Raw genomic sequence first — 22022 nt, forward strand, 5'->3', positions numbered from 1 at the left:
TGATGTAGGAGTCTGGTGACTGGGGAGAGGTGAGATTAGGGTTGATGTAGGAGTCTGGTGACTGGGGAGAGGTGAGGTTAGGGTTGATGTAGGAGTCTGGTGACTGTGGAGAGGAGAGGTGAGAGTTGATGTGGGAGTCTGGTGACTGGGGAGAGGAGAGGTGAGGGTTGATGTAGGAGTCTGGTGACTGTGGAGAGGAGAGGAGAGGTTAGGATTGATGTAGGAGTCTGGTGACTGGGGAGAGGAGAGGTGAGGTTAGGGTTGATGTAGTAGTCTGGTGACTGGGGAGAGGTGAGGTGAGGTTAGGGTTGATGTAGGAGTCTGGTGACTGGGGAGAGGAGAGGAGAGGAGAGGGTTGATGTAGGAGTCTGGTGACTGGGGAGAGGAGAGGAGAGGTTAGGGTTGATGTAGGAGTCTGGTGACTGGAGAGAGGTGAGGTTAGGGTTGATGTAGGAGTCTGGTGACTGGGGAGAGGAGAGGAGAGGTTAGGGTTGATGTAGGAGTCTGGTGACTGGGGAGAGGAGAGGTGAGGTTAGGGTTGATGTAGGAGTCTGGTGACTGGGGAGAGGAGAGGTTAGGGTTGATGTAGGAGTCTGGTGACTGGGGAGAGGTGAGGTGAGGTTAGGGTTGATGTAGGAGTCTGGTGACTGGGGAGAGGAGAGGAGAGGTTAGGGTTGATGTAGGAGTCTGGTGACTGGGGAGAAGAGAGGTGAGGTTAGGGTTGATGTAGGAGTCTGGTGACTGGGGAGAGGTGAGGTGAGGTTAGGGTTGATGTAGGAGTCTGGTGACTGGGGAGAGGTGAGGTTAGGGTTGATGTAGGAGTCTGGTGACTGGGGAGAGGAGAGGTTAGGGTTGATGTAGGAGTCTGGTGACTGGGGAGGGGAGAGGTGAGGTGAGGGTTGATGTAGGAGTCTGGTGACTGGGGAGAGGTGAGGTTAGGGTTGATGTAGGAGTCTGGTGACTGGGGAGAGGAGAGGTTAGGGTTGATGTAGGAGTCTGGTGACTGGGGAGAGGTGAGGTTAGGGTTGATGTAGGAGTCTGGTGACTGGGGAGAGGAGAGGTGAGGTTAGGGTTGATGTAGGAGTCTGGTGACTGGGGAGAGGAGAGGTGAGGTTAGGGTTGATGTAGGAGTCTGGTGACTGGGGAGAGGTGAGGTGAGGTTAGGGTTGATGTAGGAGTCTGGTGACTGGAGAGAGGTGAGGTTAGGTTAGGGTTGATGTGGGAGTCTGGTGACTGGGGAGAGGAGAGGTGAGGTTAGGGTTGATGTAGGAGTCTGGTGACTGGGGAGAGGTGAGGTTAGGGTTGATGTAGGAGTCTGGTGACTGGAGAGAGGAGAGGGGAGGTTAGGGTTGATGTAGGAGTCTGGTGACTGGGGAGAGGTGAGGTTAGGGTTGATGTAGGAGTCTGGTGACTGGAGAGAGGTGAGGTTAGGGTTGATGTAGGAGTCTGGTGACTGGGGAGAGGAGAGGAGAGGTGAGGTTAGGGTTGATGTAGGAGTCTGGTGACTGGGGAGAGGAGAGGAGAGGTGAGGTTAGGGTTGATGTAGGAGTCTGGTGACTGGGGAGAGGTGAGGTGAGGTTAGGGTTGATGTAGTAGTCTGGTGACTGGGGAGAGGTGAGGTGAGGTTAGGGTTGATGTAGGAGTCTGGTGACTGGGGAGGGGAGAGGGGAGGTTAGGGTTGATGTAGGAGTCTGGTGACTGGAGAGAGGAGAGGGGAGGTTAGGGTTGATGTAGGAGTCTGGTGACTGGGGAGAGGTGAGGTTAGGGTTGATGTAGGAGTCTGGTGACTGGGGAGAGGAGAGGAGAGGTTAGGGTTGATGTAGGAGTCTGGTGACTGGAGAGAGGTGAGGTTAGGGTTGATGTAGGAGTCTGGTGACTGGGGAGAGGAGAGGAGAGGTTAGGGTTGATGTAGGAGTCTGGTGACTGGGGAGAGGAGAGGTGAGGTTAGGGTTGATGTAGGAGTCTGGTGACTGGGGAGAGGAGAGGTTAGGGTTGATGTAGGAGTCTGGTGACTGGGGAGAGGTGAGGTGAGGTTAGGGTTGATGTAGGAGTCTGGTGACTGGGGAGAGGAGAGGAGAGGTTAGGGTTGATGTAGGAGTCTGGTGACTGGGGAGAAGAGAGGTGAGGTTAGGGTTGATGTAGGAGTCTGGTGACTGGGGAGAGGTGAGGTGAGGTTAGGGTTGATGTAGGAGTCTGGTGACTGGGGAGAGGTGAGGTTAGGGTTGATGTAGGAGTCTGGTGACTGGGGAGAGGAGAGGTTAGGGTTGATGTAGGAGTCTGGTGACTGGGGAGGGGAGAGGTGAGGTGAGGGTTGATGTAGGAGTCTGGTGACTGGGGAGAGGTGAGGTTAGGGTTGATGTAGGAGTCTGGTGACTGGGGAGAGGAGAGGTTGGGGTTGATGTAGGAGTCTGGTGACTGGGGAGAGGAGAGGTGAGGTTAGGGTTGATGTAGGAGTCTGGTGACTGGGGAGAGGAGAGGTGAGGTTAGGGTTGATGTAGGAGTCTGGTGACTGGGGAGAGGTGAGGTGAGGTTAGGGTTGATGTAGGAGTCTGGTGACTGGAGAGAGGTGAGGTTAGGTTAGGGTTGATGTGGGAGTCTGGTGACTGGGGAGAGGAGAGGTGAGGTTAGGGTTGATGTAGGAGTCTGGTGACTGGGGAGAGGTGAGGTTAGGGTTGATGTAGGAGTCTGGTGACTGGAGAGAGGAGAGGGGAGGTTAGGGTTGATGTAGGAGTCTGGTGACTGGGGAGAGTTGAGGTTAGGGTTGATGTAGGAGTCTGGTGACTGGAGAGAGGTGAGGTTAGGGTTGATGTAGGAGTCTGGTGACTGGGGAGAGGAGAGGAGAGGTGAGGTTAGGGTTGATGTAGGAGTCTGGTGACTGGGGAGAGGAGAGGAGAGGTGAGGTTAGGGTTGATGTAGGAGTCTGGTGACTGGGGAGAGGAGAGGTGAGGTTAGGGTTGATGTAGGAGTCTGGTGACTGGGGAGAGGTGAGGTTAGGGTTGATGTAGGAGTCTGGTGACTGGGGAGGGGAGAGGAGAGGTTAGGGTTGATGTAGGAGTCTGGTGACTGGGGAGAGGTGAGGTTAGGTTAGGGTTGATGTAGGAGTCTGGTGACTGTGGAGAGGAGAGGTGAGGGTTGATGTGGGAGTCTGGTGACTGGGGAGAGGTGAGGTTAGGATTGATGTAGGAGTCTGGTGACTGGGGAGAGGTGAGGTTAGGGTTGATGTAGGAGTCTGGTGACTGGGTAGAGGTGAGGTGAGGTTAGGGTTGATGTAGGAGTCTGGTGACTGGGGAGAGGTGAGGTTAGGGTTGATGTAGGAGTCTGGTGACTGTGAAGGGGAGAGGAGAGGTTAGGGTTGATGTAGGAGTCTGGTGACTGGGGAGAGGAGAGGTGAGGTTAGGGTTGATGTAGGAGTCTAGTGACTGGGGAGAGGTGAGATTAGGGTTGATGTAGGAGTCTGGTGACTGGGGAGGGGAGAGGAGAGGTTAGGGTTGATGTAGGAGTCTGGTGACTGGGGAGAGGTGAGATTAGGGTTGATGTAGGAGTCTGGTGACTGGGGAGCGGTGAGGTTAGGGTTGATGTAGGAGTCTGGTGACTGTGGAGAGGAGAGGTGAGGGTTGATGTGGGAGTCTGGTGACTGTGGAGAGGAGAGGAGAGGTTAGGATTGATGTAGGAGTCTGGTGACTGGGGAGAGGAGAGGTGAGGTTAGGGTTGATGTAGTAGTCTGGTGACTGGGGAGAGGTGAGGTGAGGTTAGGGTTGATGTAGGAGTCTGGTGACTGGGGAGAGGAGAGGAGAGGAGAGGGTTGATGTAGGAGTCTGGTGACTGGGGAGAGGAGAGGAGAGGTTAGGGTTGATGTAGGAGTCTGGTGACTGGGGAGAGGAGAGGTGAGGTTAGGGTTGATGTAGGAGTCTGGTGACTGGGGAGAGGAGAGGTTAGGGTTGATGTAGGAGTCTGGTGACTGGGGAGAGGTGAGGTGAGGTTAGGGTTGATGTAGGAGTCTGGTGACTGGGAGGAGGAGAGGAGAGGTTAGGGTTGATGTAGGAGTCTGTTGACTGGGGAGAAGAGAGGTGAGGTTAGGGTTGATGTAGGAGTCTGGTGACTGGGGAGAGGTGAGGTGAGGTTAGGGTTGATGTAGGAGTCTGGTGACTGGGGAGAGGTGAGGTTAGGGTTGATGTAGGAGTCTGGTGACTGGGGAGAGAAGAGGTTAGGGTTGATGTAGGAGTCTGGTGACTGGGGAGGGGAGAGGTGAGGTGAGGGTTGATGTAGGAGTCTGGTGACTGGGGAGAGGTGAGGTTAGGGTTGATGTAGGAGTCTGGTGACTGGGGAGAGGAGAGGTGAGGTTAGGGTTGATGTAGGAGTCTGGTGACTGGGGAGAGGAGAGGTGAGGTTAGGGTTGATGTAGGAGTCTGGTGACTGGGGAGAGGTGAGGTGAGGTTAGGGTTGATGTAGGAGTCTGGTGACTGGGGAGAGGAGAGGTGAGGTTAGGGTTGATGTAGGAGTCTGGTGACTGGGGAGAGGAGAGGTGAGGTTAGGGTTGATGTAGGAGTCTGGTGACTGGGGAGAGGTGAGGTGAGGTTAGGGTTGATGTAGGAGTCTGGTGACTGGGGAGGGGAGAGGGGAGGTTAGGGTTGATGTAGGAGTCTGGTGACTGGGGAGAGGAGAGGAGAGGTGAGGTTAGGGTTGATGTAGGAGTCTGGTGACTGGGGAGAGGTGAGGTGAGGTTAGGGTTGATGTAGTAGTCTGGTGACTGGGGAGAGGTGAGGTGAGGTTAGGGTTGATGTAGGAGTCTGGTGACTGGGGAGGGGAGAGGGGAGGTTAGGGTTGATGTAGGAGTCTGGTGACTGGAGAGAGGAGAGGGGAGGTTAGGGTTGATGTAGGAGTCTGGTGACTGGGGAGAGGTGAGGTTAGGGTTGATGTAGGAGTCTGGTGACTGGGGAGAGGAGAGGAGAGGTGAGGTTAGGGTTGATGTAGGAGTCTGGTGACTGGGGAGAGGTGAGGTGAGGTTAGGGTTGATGTAGTAGTCTGGTGACTGGGGAGAGGTGAGGTGAGGTTAGGGTTGATGTAGGAGTCTGGTGACTGGGGAGGGGAGAGGGGAGGTTAGGGTTGATGTAGGAGTCTGGTGACTGGGGAGAGGTGAGGTGAGGTTAGGGTTGATGTAGGAGTCTGGTGACTGGGGAGAGGAGAGGAGAGGTTAGGGTTGATGTAGGAGTCTGGTGACTGGGGAGAGGTGAGGTGAGGTTAGGGTTGATGTAGGAGTCTGATGACTGGAGAGAGGAGAGGAGAGGTTAGGGTTGATGTAGGAGTCTGGTGACTGGGGAGAGGAGAGGTGAGGTTAGGGTTGATGTAGGAGTCTGGTGACTGGGGAGAGGTGAGGTTAGGGTTGATGTAGGAGTCTGGTGACTGGGGAGAGGTGAGGTTAGGGTTGATGTAGGAGTCTGGTGACTGGAGAGAGGAGAGGGGAGGTTAGGGTTGATGTAGGAGTCTGGTGACTAGGGAGGGGAGAGATGAGGTTAGGGTTGATGTAGGAGTCTGGTGACTGGGGAGAGGAGAGGTGAGGTTAGGGTTGATGTAGGAGTCTGGTGACTGGGGAGAGGTGAGGTTAGGGTTGATGTAGGAGTCTGGTGACTGGGGAGAGGAGAGGAGAGGTTAGGGTTGATGTAGGAGTCTGGTGACTGGGGAGAGGTGAGGTGAGGTGAGGGTTGATGTAGGAGTCTGGTGACTGGGGAGAGGAGAGGTGAGGTTAGGGTTGATGTAGGAGTCTGGTGACTGGGGAGAGGTGAGGTGAGGTTAGGGTTGATGTAGGAGTCTGGTGACTGGGGAGAGGTGAGGTTAGGGTTGATGTAGGAGTCTGGTGACTGGGGAGGGGAGAGGTGAGGTTAGGGTTGATGTAGGAGTCTGGTGACTGGGGAGAGGAGAGGAGAGGTTAGGGTTGATGTAGGAGTCTGGTGACTGGGGAGAGGAGAGGGGAGGTTAGGATTGATGTAGGAGTCTGGTGACTGGGGAGAGGTGAGGTGAGGTTAGGGTTGATGTAGGAGTCTGGTGACTGGGGAGAGGTGAGGTTAGGGTTGATGTAGGAGTCTGGTGACTGGGGAGAGGAGAGGGGAGGGTTGATGTAGGAGTCTGGTGACTGGGGAGAGGTGAGGTGAGGTTAGGGTTGATGTAGGAGTCTGGTGACTGGGGAGAGGTGAGGTTAGGGTTGATGTAGGAGTCTGGTGACTGGGGAGAGGAGAGGTGAGGTGAGGTTAGGGTTGATGTAGGAGTCTGGTGACTGGAGAGAGGAGAGGGGAGGTTAGGGTTGATGTAGGAGTCTGGTGACTGGGGAGAGGAGAGGAGAGGTGAGGTTAGGATTGATGTAGGAGTCTGGTGACTGGGGAGGGGAGAGGTGAGGTGAGGGTTGATGTAGGAGTCTGGTGACTGGGGAGAGGAGAGGTGAGATTAGGGTTGATGTAGGAGTCTGGTGACTGGGGAGAGGAGAGGAGAGGAGAGGGTTGATGTAGGAGTCTGGTGACTGGGGAGAGGTGAGGTTAGGGTTGATGTAGGAGTCTGGTGACTGGGGAGGGGAGAGGTGAGGTTAGGGTTGATGTAGGAGTCTGGTGACTGGGGAGGGGAGAGGTGAGGGTTGATGTAGGAGTCTGGTGACTGGGGAGAGGAGAGGTGAGATTAGGGTTGATGTAGGAGTCTGGTGACTGGGGAGAGGAGATGTTAGGGTTGATGTAGGAGTCTGGTGACTGGGGAGGGGAGAGGTGAGGTGAGGGTTGATGTAGGAGTCTGGTGACTGGGGAGAGGAGAGGTGAGGTTAGGGTTGATGTAGGAGTCTGGTGACTGGGGAGAGGAGAGGTTAGGGTTGATGTAGGAGTCTGGTGACTGGGGAGAGGAGAGGTTAGGGTTGATGTAGGAGTCTAGTGACTGGGGAGAGGAGAGGAGAGGTTAGGGTTGATGTAGGAGTCTGGTGACTGGGGAGAGGAGAGGTTAGGGTTGATGTAGGAGTCTGGTGACTGGGGAGAGGAGAGGTTAGGGTTGATGTAGGAGTCTGGTGACTGGGGAGAGGAGAGGAGAGGTAAGGGTTGATGTAGGAGTCTGGTGACTGGGGAGAGGAGAGGAGAGGTAAGGGTTGATGTAGGAGTCTGGTGACTGGGGAGGGGAGAGGGGAGGTTAGGATTGATGTAGGAGTCTGGTGACTGGGGAGAGGAGAGGAGAGGTTAGGGTTGATGTAGGAGTCTGGTGACTGGGGAGAGGTGAGGTGAGGGTTGATGTAGGAGTCTGGTGACTGGGGAGAGGAGAGGTTAGGGTTGATGTAGGGTATACCTTGAGACAGCCATCCTCTCTAATAGGGTATACTATGAGACAGCCATCCTCTCTGATAGGGTATACTATGAGACAGCCATCCTCTCTGATAGGGTATAATATGAAACAGCCATCCTCTCTGATAGGGTATAATATGAGACACAGCCATCCTCTCTGATAGGGTATAATATGAGACACAGCCATCCTCTCTGATAGGGTATAATATGAGACAGCCATCTTCTCTAATAGGGTATAATATGAGACAGCCATCTTCTCTAATAGGGTATAATATGAGACAGCCATCCTCTCTGATAGGGTATAATATGAGACAGCCATCCTCTCTGATAGGGTATAATATGAGCCAGCCATCCTCTCTGATAGGGTATAATATGAGACACAGCCATCCTCTCTGATAGGGTATAATATGAGACAGCCATCTTCTCTAATAGGGTATAATATGAAACAGCCATCCTCTCTGATAGGGTATAATATGAGACACAGCCATCCTCTCTGATAGGGTATAATATGAGACAGCCATCTTCTCTAATAGGGTATAATATGAGACAGCCATCCTCTCTGATAGGGTATAATATGAGCCAGCCATCCTCTCTGATAGGGTATAATATGAGACAGCCATCCTCTCTAATAGGGTATAATATGACACAGCCATCCTCTCTGATAGGGTATAATATGAGACAGCCATCCTCTCTGATAGGGTATAATATGAGACATAGCCATCCTCTCTGATAGGGTATAATATGACACACAGCCATCCTCTCTAATAGGGTATAATATGAGACAGCCATCCTCTCTGATAGGGTATAATATGAGACAGCCATCCTCTCTAATAGGGTATAATATGACACAGCCATCCTCTCTGATAGGGTATAATATGAGACAGCCATCCTCTCTGATAGGGTATAATATGAGACATAGCCATCCTCTCTGATAGGGTATAATATGACACACAGCCATCCTCTCTAATAGGGTATAATATGAGACAGCCATCCTCTCTGATAGGGTATAATACGAGACAGCCATCCTCTCTGATAGGGTATAATATGAGACACAGCCATCCTCTCTAATAGGGTATAATATGAGACACAGCCATCCTCTCTGATAGGGTATAATATGAGACAGCCATCCTCTCTGATACGGTATAATATGACACACAGCCATCCTCTCTAATATGGTATAATATGAGACAGCCATCCTCTCTGATAGGGTATAATATGAGACACAGCCATCCTCTCTAATAGGGTATAATATGAGACAGCCATCCTCTCTGATAGGGTATAATATGAGACAGCCACAACAGCAAAGGACCTTGTGAAGATGCTGGAGGAAACAGGTACAAAAGTATCTATATCCACAGTAAAACGAGTCCTATATCGACATAACCTGAAAGGCCGCTCAGCAAGGAAACCACCTATAAAAAAGCCAGACTACGGTTTGCAACTGCACATGGGGACAAAGATCGTACTTTTTGGAGAAATGTCCTCTGGTCTGATGAAACAAAAATAGAACTGTTTTGCCATAATGACCATCGTTATGTTTGGAGCAAAAAGGGGGACGCTTGCAAGCCGAAGAACACCAACCCAACTGTGAAGCACGGGGGTGGCAGCATCATGTTGTGGGGGTGCTTTGCTGCAGGAGGGACTGGTGCACTTCACAAAATAGATGGAATCATGAGGCAGGAAAACTATGTGGATATATTGAAGCAACATCTCAAGACATCAGTCAGGAAGTTAAAGCTTGGTCACAAATGGGTCTTCCAAATGGACAGTGACCCTAAGCATACTTCCAAAGTTGTGACTAAATGGCTTAAGGACAACAAAGTCATGGTATTGGAGTGGCCATCACAAAGCCCTGACCTCAATCGTATAGAAAATGTGTGGGCAGAACTGATAAAGTGTGTGTGAACAAGGAGGTCTACAAACCTGACTCAGTTACACCAGCTCTGTCAGGAGGAATGGGCCAAAATTCACCCAACTTATTGTGGGAAGCTTGTGGAAGGCTAACCGAAACGTTTGAACCAAGTTAAACAATTTAAAGGCAATGCTACCAAATACTAATTGAGTGTATGTAAACTTCTGACCCACTGGGAATGTGATGAAAGAAATAAAAGCTGAAATAAATCATTCTCTCTACTATTATTCTGACATTTCACATTCTTAAAATAAAGTGGTGATGCTAACTGACCTAAAACAGGGAATTTTTACTAGGATTAAATGTCAGGAATTGTGGAAAACTGAGTTTAAATGTATTTGGCAGGGGAGAGGAGAGGAGAGGAGAGGAGAGGAGAGGAGGATAAGAGAGGAGAGCAGGAGAGAGTAGAGAGGAGAGCAGGGGAGGAGAGGACAGGAGAGGAGAGGACAGGAGAGGAGAGGAGAGGATGAGAGAGGAGAGGAGAGGAGAGGACAGGAGAGCAGAGGAGAGGATGAGAGAGGATGAGAGAGGAGAGCAGAGGAGAGGACAGGAGAGCAGAGGAGAGGACAGGCGAGGACAGGAGAGGAGAGGAGAGGAGAGGATGAGAGAGGAGAGGAGAGGAGAGGACAGGAGAGGAGAGGAGAGGATGAGAGAGGAGAGGAGAGGAGAGGACAGGAGAGCAGAGGAGAGGATGAGAGAGGATGAGAGAGGAGAGCAGGGGAGAGGAGAGGAGAGGAGAGGAGGGGAGAGGAGAGGAGAGCAGGGGAGAGGAGAGGAGAGGAGAGGAGAGCAGGGGAGAGGAGAGGAGAGGAGAGGAGGGGAGAGGAGAGGAGAGCAGGGGAGAGGAGAGGAGAGAGGGGGAGAGGAGAGGAGAGGAGAGGAGAGGAGAGCAGGGGAGAGGAGAGGAGAGAGGGGGAGAGGAGAGGAGAGCAGGGGAGAACACTGTACTACTCTGGTCAGGAAAACATGTGCAGAGAGAGGAGAAACAAAGTGGTCCTACACAAGCCCAGGTACTCTCAGGAAGTTAGTAGGTATACACACACCCCTGATCTGGTCTCACACACACACACACACACACACACACACACACACACACACACACACACACACACACACACACACACACACACACACACACACACACACACACACACACACACACACACACACACACACACACACACACACACACACACACACACACACACCCCTGATCTGGTCTCACACACACACACACACACACACACACACATACACACACACATACACACACACACACATACACACACACACACCCCTGATCTGGTCTCACACACACACACACACACACACACACACACACACACACACACACACACACACACACCCCCCCCCCCCCCCCCCCCTGATCTGGTCTCTCTCTCACACACACACACACCCCTGATCTGGTCTCTCACACACACACACACACACACACACACACACACATACGGTAAGTGTGATTGCCCAACTCCACTGCCGACTGGTAGGAACGTTCAGAAGCAGCAACAACAACTCAACAAGCCTCCTCAGTTTAAGAGCCAGAGTCAAATAAAAACAGACCATAATGACCCTTTCATGACATCTGAAAGCAGCTCTATGTGAGGGAGGGGCTGGGAGGCGAGAGAGGCTGTGTGAGGGAGGAGAGGCTGTGAGGGAGGACCTGGGAGGCCAGAGAGGCTGTGTGAGGGAGGAGAGGCTGTGAGGGAGGAGAGGCTGTGTGAGGGAGGAGAGGCTGTGAGGGAGGACGTGGGAGGCCAGAGAGGCTGTGTGAGTGAGGAGCTGGGAGGCCAGAGAGGCTGTGTGAGGCTAGAGAGGCTGTGTGAGGCTAGAGAGGCTGTGTGAGGGAGGAGCTGTGAGGCTAGAGTCTGTGTGAGGGAGGAGCTGGGAGGCCAGAGGCTGTGTGAGGCTAGAGAGGCTGTGTGAGGGAGGAGCTGGGAGGCCAGAAAAGGCTGTGTGAGGGAGGAGCTGGGAGGCTAGAGAGGCTGTGTGAGGGAGGAGCTGGGAGGCTAGAGAAGCTTTGTGAGGGAGGAGCTGGGAAGCCAGAGAGGCTGTGTGAGGGAGGAGCTGGGAAGCTAGAGAGGCTGTGTGAGGGAGGAGCTGGGAGGCTAGAGTGGCTGTGTGAGGGAGGAGCTGGGAAGCCAGAGAGGCTGTGTGAGGGAGGAGCTGGGAGGCTAGAGTGGCTGTGTGAGGGAGGAGCTGGGAAGCCAGAGAGGCTGGTCTGAGGGTCCACCGGTACAGGATGCCTACAGGCCTCACCAGACTGGTCTGAAGGTCCACCGGTACCAGTTGATAACATTAATAGAAGTATATATGGAGACTGTTTAGTGCCAAAAATAAGGGGTTAAAAACATGTAAAAAGAATTCTGAACAAATTTCCTTTAGACTTGTTGGAGGATGGAATGTTCTCAGTTAATCAATGTGTTTGTATGGGCTAATAACAGTACATTTTTGTTAATATTTTAAAAGGGTCTTTAAAATCAAACACCTAACTGATTATTGGTATGACCTTCTGATTAAAACAATTCTATAACATCAACACCAGACAGCCTATCATATCACTGGGTCATTCCAGGCCTGTACAACCAGGAAGCAGGATGCTCTAACAGCCTATCATATCATTGGGTCATTCCAGGTCTGTACAACCAGGAAGCAGGATGCTCTAACAGCCTATCATATCATTGGGTCATTCCAGGCCTGTACAACCAGGAAGCAGGATGCTCTAACAGCCTATCATATCATTGGGTCATTCCAAGTCTGTACAACCAGGAAGCAGGATGATCTTAGACAGCCAGGAGACATGGTTTCTACATTCAACACTGTCTCAGAGCTTTATTCAGGGAGACATGGTTTCTACATTCAACACTGTCTCAGAGCTTTATTCAGGGAGACATGGTTTCTACATTCAACACTGTCTCAGAGCTTTATTCAGGGAGACATGGTTTCTACATTCAACTCTGACTGTCTCAGACCTCATTTCGGGTGTATACCATCCGGATGTAGAGACCTATTTTATGGAAATAGTAAGTGGGGGAGAAAATGTAGACTATGTTAAAGGAGTAGTCTATATGTAGCCTGGTTTAGTCTATATGAAAGACAAACTGTAACAAATATAAAATGGTTTCTGGTACTGCAAGACAGACACAGTAACAGTACTGGACTCAGCAGAAGGTAGAGACAGAGGGAGACAGAGGGAGACAGAGAGAGACAGAGAGAGACAGAGAGAGACAGAGAGAGACAGAGAGAGACAGAGAGAGACAGAGAGAGACAGAGAGAGACAGAGAGAGACAGAGAGAGACAGAGAGAGACAGAGAGAGACAGAGAGAGACAGAGAGAGACAGAGAGAGACAGAGAGAGACAGAGAGAGAGAGACAGAGAGAGACAGAGAGAGACAGAGAGAGACAGAGAGAGACAGAGAGAGACAGAGAGAGACAGAGAGAGAGAGAGAGAGAGAGAGAGAGAGAGAGAGACAGAGGGAGACAGAGGGAGACAGAGGGAGACAGAGGGAGAGAGAGAGAGAGAGACAGAGAGAGACAGAGAGAGACAGAGGTAACAGTACTGGACTCAGCAGAAGGTAGAGACAGAGAGAGACAGAGAGAGACAGAGAGAGACAGAGGTAACAGTACTGGACTCAGCAGAAGGTAGAGACAGAGGGAGACAGAGAGAGACAGAGGGAGACAGAGAGAGACAGAGAGAGACAGAGAGAGAGACAGAGAGAGAGACAGAGACAGAGACAGAGACAGAGAGAGAGAGAGAGAGAGAGAGAGAGAGAGAGAGAGGGAGAGAGAGAGAGACAGAAGGAGACAGATGGAAAGAGAGAGACAGAGAGAGAGAGAGACGGAGAGAGACAGAGAGAGACAGAGAGAGACAGAGAGACAGAGACAGAGAGAGAGAGAGAGAGAGAGAGAGAGAGAGAGAGAGAGAGAGAGAGAGAGGGAGACAGATGGAGACAGAGAGAGAGACAGAGAGAGAGAGAGAGAGAGAGAGAGAGAGAGAGAGAGAGAGAGAGAGAGAGAGAGAGAGAGAGAGAGAGAGAGAGAGAGAGAGAGAGACAGAGAGAGAGACAGAGAGAGAGACAGAGAGAGACAGAGGTAACAGTACTGGACTCAGCAGAAGGTAGAGACAGAGGGAGACAGAGAGAGACAGAGAGAGAGACAGAGAGAGAGACAGAGAGAGAGACAGAGGGAGAGACAGAGGGAGACAGAGGGAGAGACAGAGGGAGACAGAGGGAGACAGAGGGAGACAGAGGGAGACAGAGAGAGACAGAGAGAGACAGAGAGAGACAGAGACAGAGACAGAGACAGAGACAGAGACAGAGACAGAGAGAGAGAGAGAGAGAGAGAGAGAGAGAGAGAGAGAGAGAGACAGAGAGACAGAGAGACAGAGGGAGACAGAGGGAGACAGAGAGAGACAGAGAGAGACAGAGAGAGACAGAGAGAGACAGAGAGAGAGACAGAGAGAGACAGAGAGAGACAGAGGTAACAGTACTGGACTCAGCAGAAGGTAGAGACAGAGGGAGACAGAGAGAGACAGAGAGAGACAGAGAGAGAGAGAGAGAGAGGAGGGAGACAGAGGGAAACAGAGAGAGACAGAGAGAGACAGAGAGAGACAGAGAGAGACAGAGAGAGACAGAGAGAGACAGAGAGAGACAGAGACAGAGAGAGACAGAGACAGAGAGAGAGAGGGAGACAGAGGGAGACAGAGGGAAACAGAGGGAAACAGGGAGACAGAGAGAGACAGAGAGAGACAGAGAGAGACAGAGGTAACAGTACTGGACTCAGCAGAAGGTAGAGACAGAGGGAGACAGAGAGAGACAGAGAGAGACAGAGAGAGACAGAGAGAGACAGAGAGAGACAGAGAGAGACTGAGGTAACAGTACTGGACTCAGCAGTCCCCAGCATTCTGCAGGGACAGACAACTCATGAGGAGAGGGTCAGGGATGGTGAATTAATGACAGTTGATCGATCCTTTATCCCTCCTGAGCTACGGTCCTTCAGGAGTTTCTCATTCTAATCCCCATGAGGTGGGACTCAGGGAAGAGGCCGTACCATCACAAGTCACCTCAACACAGACGCAGAGACAGGCCTGAGGAAGAGGAGGATACAAGTCACCTCTCAACACAGACGCAGTGACAGGCCTGAGGAAGAGGAGGATACAAGTCACCTCTCAACACAGACGCAGTGACAGGCCTGAGGAAGAGGAGAATACAAGTCAACTCTCAACACAGACGCAGTCACAGGCCTGAGGAAGAGGAGAATACAAGTCACCTCTCAACACAGTCGCAGTGACAGGCCTGAGGAAGAGGAGGATACAAGTCACCTCTCAACACAGACGCAGTGACAGGCCTGAGGAAGAGGAGATATATTGTTACTCCTGCTACCATGGTAACCATCACCGCCCTGCACTCTAATTTAACGCCATTCATTACAACCACAGACAGACAGTCACAGGAAAAACAGTCAAGTTAAAAGGGCAGAGGAGGAAACTAATGGTCCCATTTGTTATGTACGAGAGAAAGACAGAGTGCGAGAGAGAGAGACAGACAGAGAGAGAGAGAGAGAGACAGACAGAGTGTGAGAGAGCCAGAGGGGAGAAAGAAATTGAGACTCCCACATCCGCAATTCTGTCGGCGAGACATCAACAAATAAAACTGACGAGAAAACGTTACTCAGAGCTTTCTTTACATATAAAGGCTTTTACAAAACACTAAATATCAAAAGGACTTGATTGTCAATGTAACTGTCGTCTTTATGGATAAATAACAACTGATTTAGAAAGGCCCTTGTCTTTCTATTGGTGGACTAAAGTTGAACGGACCAATCCTTTTCAACCTCTTGTGTAGTTCACTGGTGTTTCAAAACCTGTTACATCCTCTAGCCTGGCTCACCACCAATCTCTCCCCCTGTCTCTGTCTCCCACCCCGTCTCCCCCTCCGTCTCCCCCTCCGTCTCCCCCAGTCTCCCTCCGTCTCCCTCCGTCTCCCTCCGTCTCCCCCCGTCTCCCCCCGTCTCCCCCCGTCTCCCTCCGTCTCCCTCCGTCTCCCCCAGTCTCCCCCCGTCTCCCCCCGTCTCCCCCCAGTCTCCCCCCGTCTCCCCCCGTCTCCCCCCGTCTCCCCCCGTCTCCCCCCGTCTCCCTCCGTCTCCCCCCGTCTCCCCCCGTCTCCCCCCGTCTCCCCCCGTCTCCCCCCGTCTCCCTCCGTCTCCCCTCCGTCTCCCTCAGTCTCCCTCAGTCTCCCTCAGTCTCCCTCAGTCTCCCTCAGTCTCCCTCAGTCTCCCTCAGTCTCCCTCAGTCTCCCTCAGTCTCCCTCAGTCTCCCCCCGTCTCCCCCCGTCTCCCTCCGTCTCCCCCCGTCTCCCCCCGTCTCCCCCCGTCTCCCCCCGTCTCCCCCCGTCTCCCTCAGTCTCCCTCAGTCTCCCTCAGTCTCCCTCAGTCTCCCTCCGTCTCCCTCCGTCTCCCCCCGTCTCCCTCCGTCTCCCTCCGTCTCCTTGGCCCCAGATCATTTCCATACTCGACTGAGCCTGAACCCGACATTCACTTTGATGTCATTTCCCAGTCAGCAAACATCAGGAAGCAGGAAACCATTTGAAAGAAATGACAAAATTCCACCATATCTTTTGTTGAGACAGCTGGTCTTTATGACCCGTTCTCTCCTACTACAGAATCAGTCTGCCCTGAGAGACAGCTGGTCTTTATGACCCGTTCTCTCCTACTACAGAATCAGTCTCCCCTGAGAGACAGCCGGTCTTTATGAACCGTTCTCTCCTACTACAGAATCAGTCTGCCCTGAGAGACAGCTGGTCTTCATGAACCGTTCTCTCCTACTACAGAATCAGTCTCCCCTGAGAGACAGCCGGTCTTTATGAACCGTTCTCTTCTACTACAGAATCAGTCTCCCCTGAGAGACAGCTGGTCTTTATGAACCGTTCTCTCCTACTACAGAATCAGTCTCCCCTGAGAGACAGCTGGTCTTTATGAACCGTTCTCTCCTACTACAGAATCAGTCTCCCCTGAGAGACAGCTGGTCTTTATGAACCGTTCTCTCCTACTACAGAATCAGTCTCCCCTGAGAGACAGCTGGTCTTTATGAACCGTTCTCTCCTACTACAGAATCAGTCTCCCCTGAGAGACAGCTGGTCTTTATGAACCGTTCTCTCCTACTACAGAATCAGTCTCCCCTGAGAGACAGCTGGTCTTTATGAACCGTTCTCTCCTACTACAGAATCAGTCTCCCCTGAGAGACAGCTGGTCTTTATGAACCGTTCTCTCCTACTACAGAATCAGTCTCCCCTGAGAGACAGCTGGTCTTTATGAACCGTTCTCTCCTATTACAGAATCAGTCTCCCCTGAGAGACAGCTGGTCTTTATGAACCGTTCTCTCCTACTACAGAATCAGTCTCCCCTGAGAGACAGCTGGTCTTTATGAACCGTTCTCTCCTACTACGGAATCAGTCTCCCCTGAGAGACAGCTGGTCTTTATGAACCGTTCTATCCTACTACGGAATCAGTCTCCCCTGAGAGACAGCTGGTCTTTATGAACCGTTCTCTCCTACTACGGAATCAGTCTCCCCTGAGAGACAGCTGGTCTTTATGAACCGTTCTCTCCTACTACGGAATCAGTCTCCCCTGAGAGACAGCTGGTCTTTATGAACCATTCTCTCCTACTACGGAATCAGTCTCCCCTGAGAGACAGCTGGTCTTTATGAACCGTTCTCTCCTACTACGGAATCAGTCTCCCCTGAGAGACAGCTGGTCTTTATGAACCGCTCTCTCCTACTACGGAATCAGTCTCCCCTGAGAGACAGCTGGTCTTTATGAACCGTTCTCTCCTACTACGGAATCAGTCTCCCCTGAGAGACAGCTGGTCTTTATGAACCGTTCTCTCCTACTACGGAATCAGTCTCCCCTGAGAGACAGCTGGTCTTTATGAACCGTTCTCTCCTACTACGGAATCAGTCTCCCCTGAGAGACAGCTGGTCTTTATGAACCGTTCTCTCCTACTACGGAATCAGTCTACCCTGAGAGACAGCTGGTCTTTATGAACCGTTCTCTCCTACTACGGAATCAGTCTCCCCTGAGAGACAGCTGGTCTTTATGAACCGTTCTCTCCTACTACGGAATCAGTCTCCCCTGAGAGACAGCTGGTCTTTATGAACCGTTCTCTCCTACTACGGAATCAGTCTCCCCTGAGAGACAGCTGGTCTTTATGAACCGTTCTCTCCTACTACGGAATCAGTCTCCCCTGAGAGACAGCTGGTCTTCATGAACCGTTCTCTCCTACTACGGAATCAGTCTCCCCTGAGAGACAGCTGGTCTTTATGAACCGTTCTCTCCTACTACGGAATCAGTCTCCCCTGAGAGACAGCTGGTCTTTATGAACCGTTCTCTCCTACTACGGAATCAGTCTCCCCTGAGAGACAGCTGGTCTTTATGAACCGTTCTCTCCTACTACAGAATCAGTCTCCCCTGAGAGACAGCTGGTCTTTATGAACCGTTCTCTTCTACTACAGAATCAGTCTCCCCTGAGAGACAGCTGGTCTTTATGAACCGTTCTCTCCTACTACAGAATCAGTCTCCCCTGAGAGACAGCTGGTCTTTATGACCCGTTCTCTCCTACTACAGAATCAGTCTCCCCTGAGAGACAGCTGGTCTTTATGAACCGTTCTCTTCTACTACAGAATCAGTCTCCCCTGAGAGACAGCTGGTCTTTATGAACCGTTCTCTCCTACTACAGAATCAGTCTCCCCTGAGAGACAGCTGGTCTTTATGAACCGTTCTCTCCTACTACAGAATCAGTCTCCCCTGAGAGACAGCTGGTCTTTATGAACCGTTCTCTCCTATTACAGAATCAGTCTCCCCTGAGAGACAGCTGGTCTTTATGAACCGTTCTCTCCTACTATAGAATCAGTCTCCCCTGAGAGACAGCTGGTCTTTATGAACCGTTCTCTCCTACTACAGAATCAGTCTCCCCTGAGAGACAGCTGGTCTTTATGAACCATTCTCTCCTACTACGGAATCAGTCTCCCCTGAGAGACAAGTTGTGTTTCATCTCCAGGTCATAAAGTCCCTCCACGTCTCCAGGACAATACCCAGGCTGCCCCGGGACAATGCCCAGGCCGGTGCTGAGGAGCTCTATTCTTCTCTCCCAGGTTTGTCCTGGGTCCATGGCAACTAACAGGTGCTTTCCCAGGGTCCCGCTGGGCTGGCGACTGAACACTGACAAGGAGCTGCTATTAAATCAGTGGGTAGAGGTGGGGGGGACGATGAGACATGAGGTATCCCGGGAACAGAGACAGGAGAACAGACTGGACCAATTACCTTAAAGAGGTGACTGTCTGTCTCCCTGCCCACCATTTCTTTGGTAGAACAAAGTGCCCGCCCCAGGGCCTAGAGGCCGCACCAGTGCCCGCCCCAGGGCCTAGAGTCCGCCCCGGTGCCCGCCCCAGGGCCTAGAGTCCGCCCCAGGGCCTAGAGTCCGCCCCAGTGCCCGCCCCAGGGCCTAGAGGCCGCCCCAGGGCCAAGTGCCCGCCCCAGGGCCTAGAGGCCGCCCCAGGGCCCGCCCCAGGGCCTAGAGCCCGCCCCAGTGCCAGCCCCAGGGCCTAGAGGCCGCCCCAGGGCCTAGAGAACGCCCCAGTGCCCGCCCCAGTGCCCGCCCCAGGGCCTAGAGACCGCCCCAGGCAAAAATGTGGACACCTACTCATTCAAGGGTTTTTCTTGATTTTGTAGAATAATAGTGAAGACATCAGAACTATGAAACTACACATATGGAATCATGTAGTAACCAAAAAAGTGTTAAACAAATCAAACCATATTTTATATTCTTCAAAGTAGCCACCCTTTGCCTTGACAGCTCTGCACACTCTGGGCATAATAAATGAAGAAAAACCCTTGAATGAGAAGGTCTGACTGGTACTGTATATACATCCCTAGTTACAGAGTTACAGAGTCACTGAACCACAGAGTCACTGAACCCCTGAACCCCAGAGTCACTGAACCCCTGAACCCCAGAGTCACTGAACCACTGAACCACAGAGTCACTGAACCACAGAGTCACTGAACCACAGAGTCACAGATTCACTGAACCACAGAGTCACTGAACCACAGAGTCACTGAACCACAGAGTCAGAGTCACTGAACCACAGAGTCACTGAACCACAGAGTCACTGAACCACTGAGTCACTGAGCCAGACTAGTCACTCAACCACAGAGTCACAGAGTCACTCAACCACAGAGTCACAGAGTCACAGAACCACAGAGTCACTGAACCACAGAGTCACTGAACCACAGAGTCACTGAACCACAGAGTCACTGAACCACAGAGTCACTGAACCACAGAGTCACTGAACCACAGTCACTGAACCACAGTCACTGAACCACTGAACCACAGAGTCACTGAACCACAGAGTCACTGAACCACAGAGTCACAGAGTCACTGAACCACAGAGTCACAGAGTCACTGAACCACAGAGTCACTGAACCACAGAGTCACTGAACCCCTGAACCCCAGAGTCACTGAACCACTGAACCACAGAGTCACTGAACCACAGAGTCACTGAACCACAGAGTCACTGAACCACAGAGTCACTGAACCACAGTCACTGAACCACAGAGTCACTGAACCACAGAGTCACTGAACCACAGAGTCACAGAGTCACTGAACCACAGAGTCACTGAACCACAGAGTCACTGAACCACAGTCACTGAACCACTGAACCACAGAGTCACTGAACCACAGAGTCACAGAGTCACTGAACCACAGAGTCACAGAGTCACTGAACCACAGAGTCACAGAGTCACTGAACCACAGAGTCACTGAACCACAGAGTCACTGAGTCACTGAGCCAGACTAGTCACTCAACCACAGAGTCACAGAGTCACTGAACCACAGAGTTACAGAGTCACTGAACCACAGAGTCACTGAACCACAGAGTCACTGAACCACAGAGTCACTGAGTCACTGAACCACAGAGTTACAGAGTCACTGAACCACAGTCACTGAGTCACAGAGTCACCGAACCACTGAGTCACACAGTAACAACCACAGAGTCACTGAACCAGAGTCACTGAACCACAGAGTCACTGAACCACTGAGTCACTGAACCAGACTAGTCACTGAACCACTGGGCCTAATCTCCAGATCAGAGTGAGAGGGGGAGGACAGACCAGGCTCTGTTTGCTGTGGGCCCCGGCAGACAAAGTCCCTCACTCCACACATGGCCCGCATGCTTTGCTGCACCCCTCCCACCCCCGTCTCCCTCCCATCCCTCCCTCCACTCACCTTGGAAGGCTGCTATGTTCCTAGAGATGAGGAACTTGAGGCTGGCGGAGGAGGTCTGGAGGAGGTTCTGAACATCCCGCCGGGCCGCCACCTGGTACCTCTCCTCCATCTTCTTAGTACAGCATGTCAAGTTCCTGGACTGGCACACCTGGAGGTCCGAACCTGGAGGGGAATAAATGACTGTTACTCCGTTGTCATGCCACATTACATCAACAGGTCTTCCATTGTAGAGAGAGAGAGGGTTCTGGAACATTATGTCTTCCATTGTGTTCATAGAGAGAGAGAGGGTTCTGGAACATTATGTCTTCCATTGTGTTCATAGAGAGAGAGAGGGTTCTGGAACATTATGTCTTCCATTGTGATCATAGAGAGGGAGGGTTCTGGAACATTAGGTCTTCCATTGTGTTCATAGAGAGAGAGGGTTCTGGAACATTAGGTCTTCCATTGTGATCATAGAGAGAGAGAGGGTTCTGGAACATCAGGTCTTCCATTGTGATCATAGAGAGAGAGGGTTCTGGAACATTAGGTCTTCCATTGTGATCATAGAGAGAGAGGGTTCTGGAACATTATGTCTTCCATTGTGATCACAGAGAGAGAGGGTTCTGGAACATTATGTCTTCCATTGTGTTCATAGAGAGAGAGAGGGTTCTGGAACATCAGGTCTTCCATTGTGATCATAGAGAGAGAGGGTTCTGGAACATTATGTCTTCCATTGTGATCATAGAGAGAGAGAGGGTTCTGGAACATTATGTCTTCCATTGTGTTCATAGAGAGAGAGGGTTCTGGAACATTATGTCTTCCATTGTGATCATATAGAGAGAGGGTTCTGGAACATTATGTCTTCCATTGTGTTCATAGAGAGAGATGGTTCTGGAACATTATGTCTTCCATTGTGTTCATAGAGAGAGAGGGTTCTGGAACATTAGGTCTTCCATTGTGTTCATAGAGAGAGAGAGGGTTCTGGAACATTAGGTCTTCCATTGTGATCACAGAGAGGGAGAGTTCTGGAACATTATCCATACTCCTCCATTCAGAATGGATGTAAACAAAGTGCCGTTGCTCAGCCAGACAGTACTTTAATGAGAGATGCTGTTTCATCATCAGGTCTTCCTACTACATACGTAGGAGAGGAGCCAGACAGTACTTTAATGAGAGATGCTGTTTCATCATCAGGTCATCAGGTGGCTGCCGCGTGGCAGTAAAACCTGCCAGATAGCTGCTGCGTGGCAGTAAAACCTGCCAGATAGCTGCCGCGTTGCAGTAAAACCTGCCAGATAGCTGCCGCGTGGCAGTAAAACCTGCCAGATAGCTGCCGCGTGGCAGTAAAACCTGCCAGATAGCTGCTGCGTGGCAGTAAAACCTGCCAGATAGCTGCCGCGTTGCAGTAAAACCTGCCAGATAGCTGCCGCGTGGCAGTAAAACCTGCCAGATAGCTGCCGCGTGGCAGTAAAACCTGCCAGATAGCTGCCGCGTTGCAGTAAAACCTGCCAGATAGCTGCCGCGTGGCAGTAAAACCT

At 51.7% G+C, this 22022-nt stretch overlaps 1 protein-coding gene across 1 annotated transcript in view; it reads right to left on the reverse strand.

Moving 5' to 3' along the window:
• Positions 1-21114, reverse strand: part of gpc5a (glypican 5a) — a gene marked incomplete at its 3' end in the record, with an annotated part of 77216 nt that extends 56102 nt beyond the window's left edge. The window contains exon 1 of the mRNA XM_055913316.1: positions 20506-21114. Within this exon, the coding sequence (XP_055769291.1) occupies positions 20506-20779 (274 nt within the window). The remainder of the gene's footprint in view (positions 1-20505) is intronic.
• Between the last annotated feature and the right edge of the window lie 908 nt (positions 21115-22022).

This window comes from Salvelinus fontinalis, unplaced genomic scaffold, assembly GCF_029448725.1.
Source record: "Salvelinus fontinalis isolate EN_2023a unplaced genomic scaffold, ASM2944872v1 scaffold_0297, whole genome shotgun sequence".
Taxonomy (NCBI): domain Eukaryota; kingdom Metazoa; phylum Chordata; class Actinopteri; order Salmoniformes; family Salmonidae; genus Salvelinus; species Salvelinus fontinalis.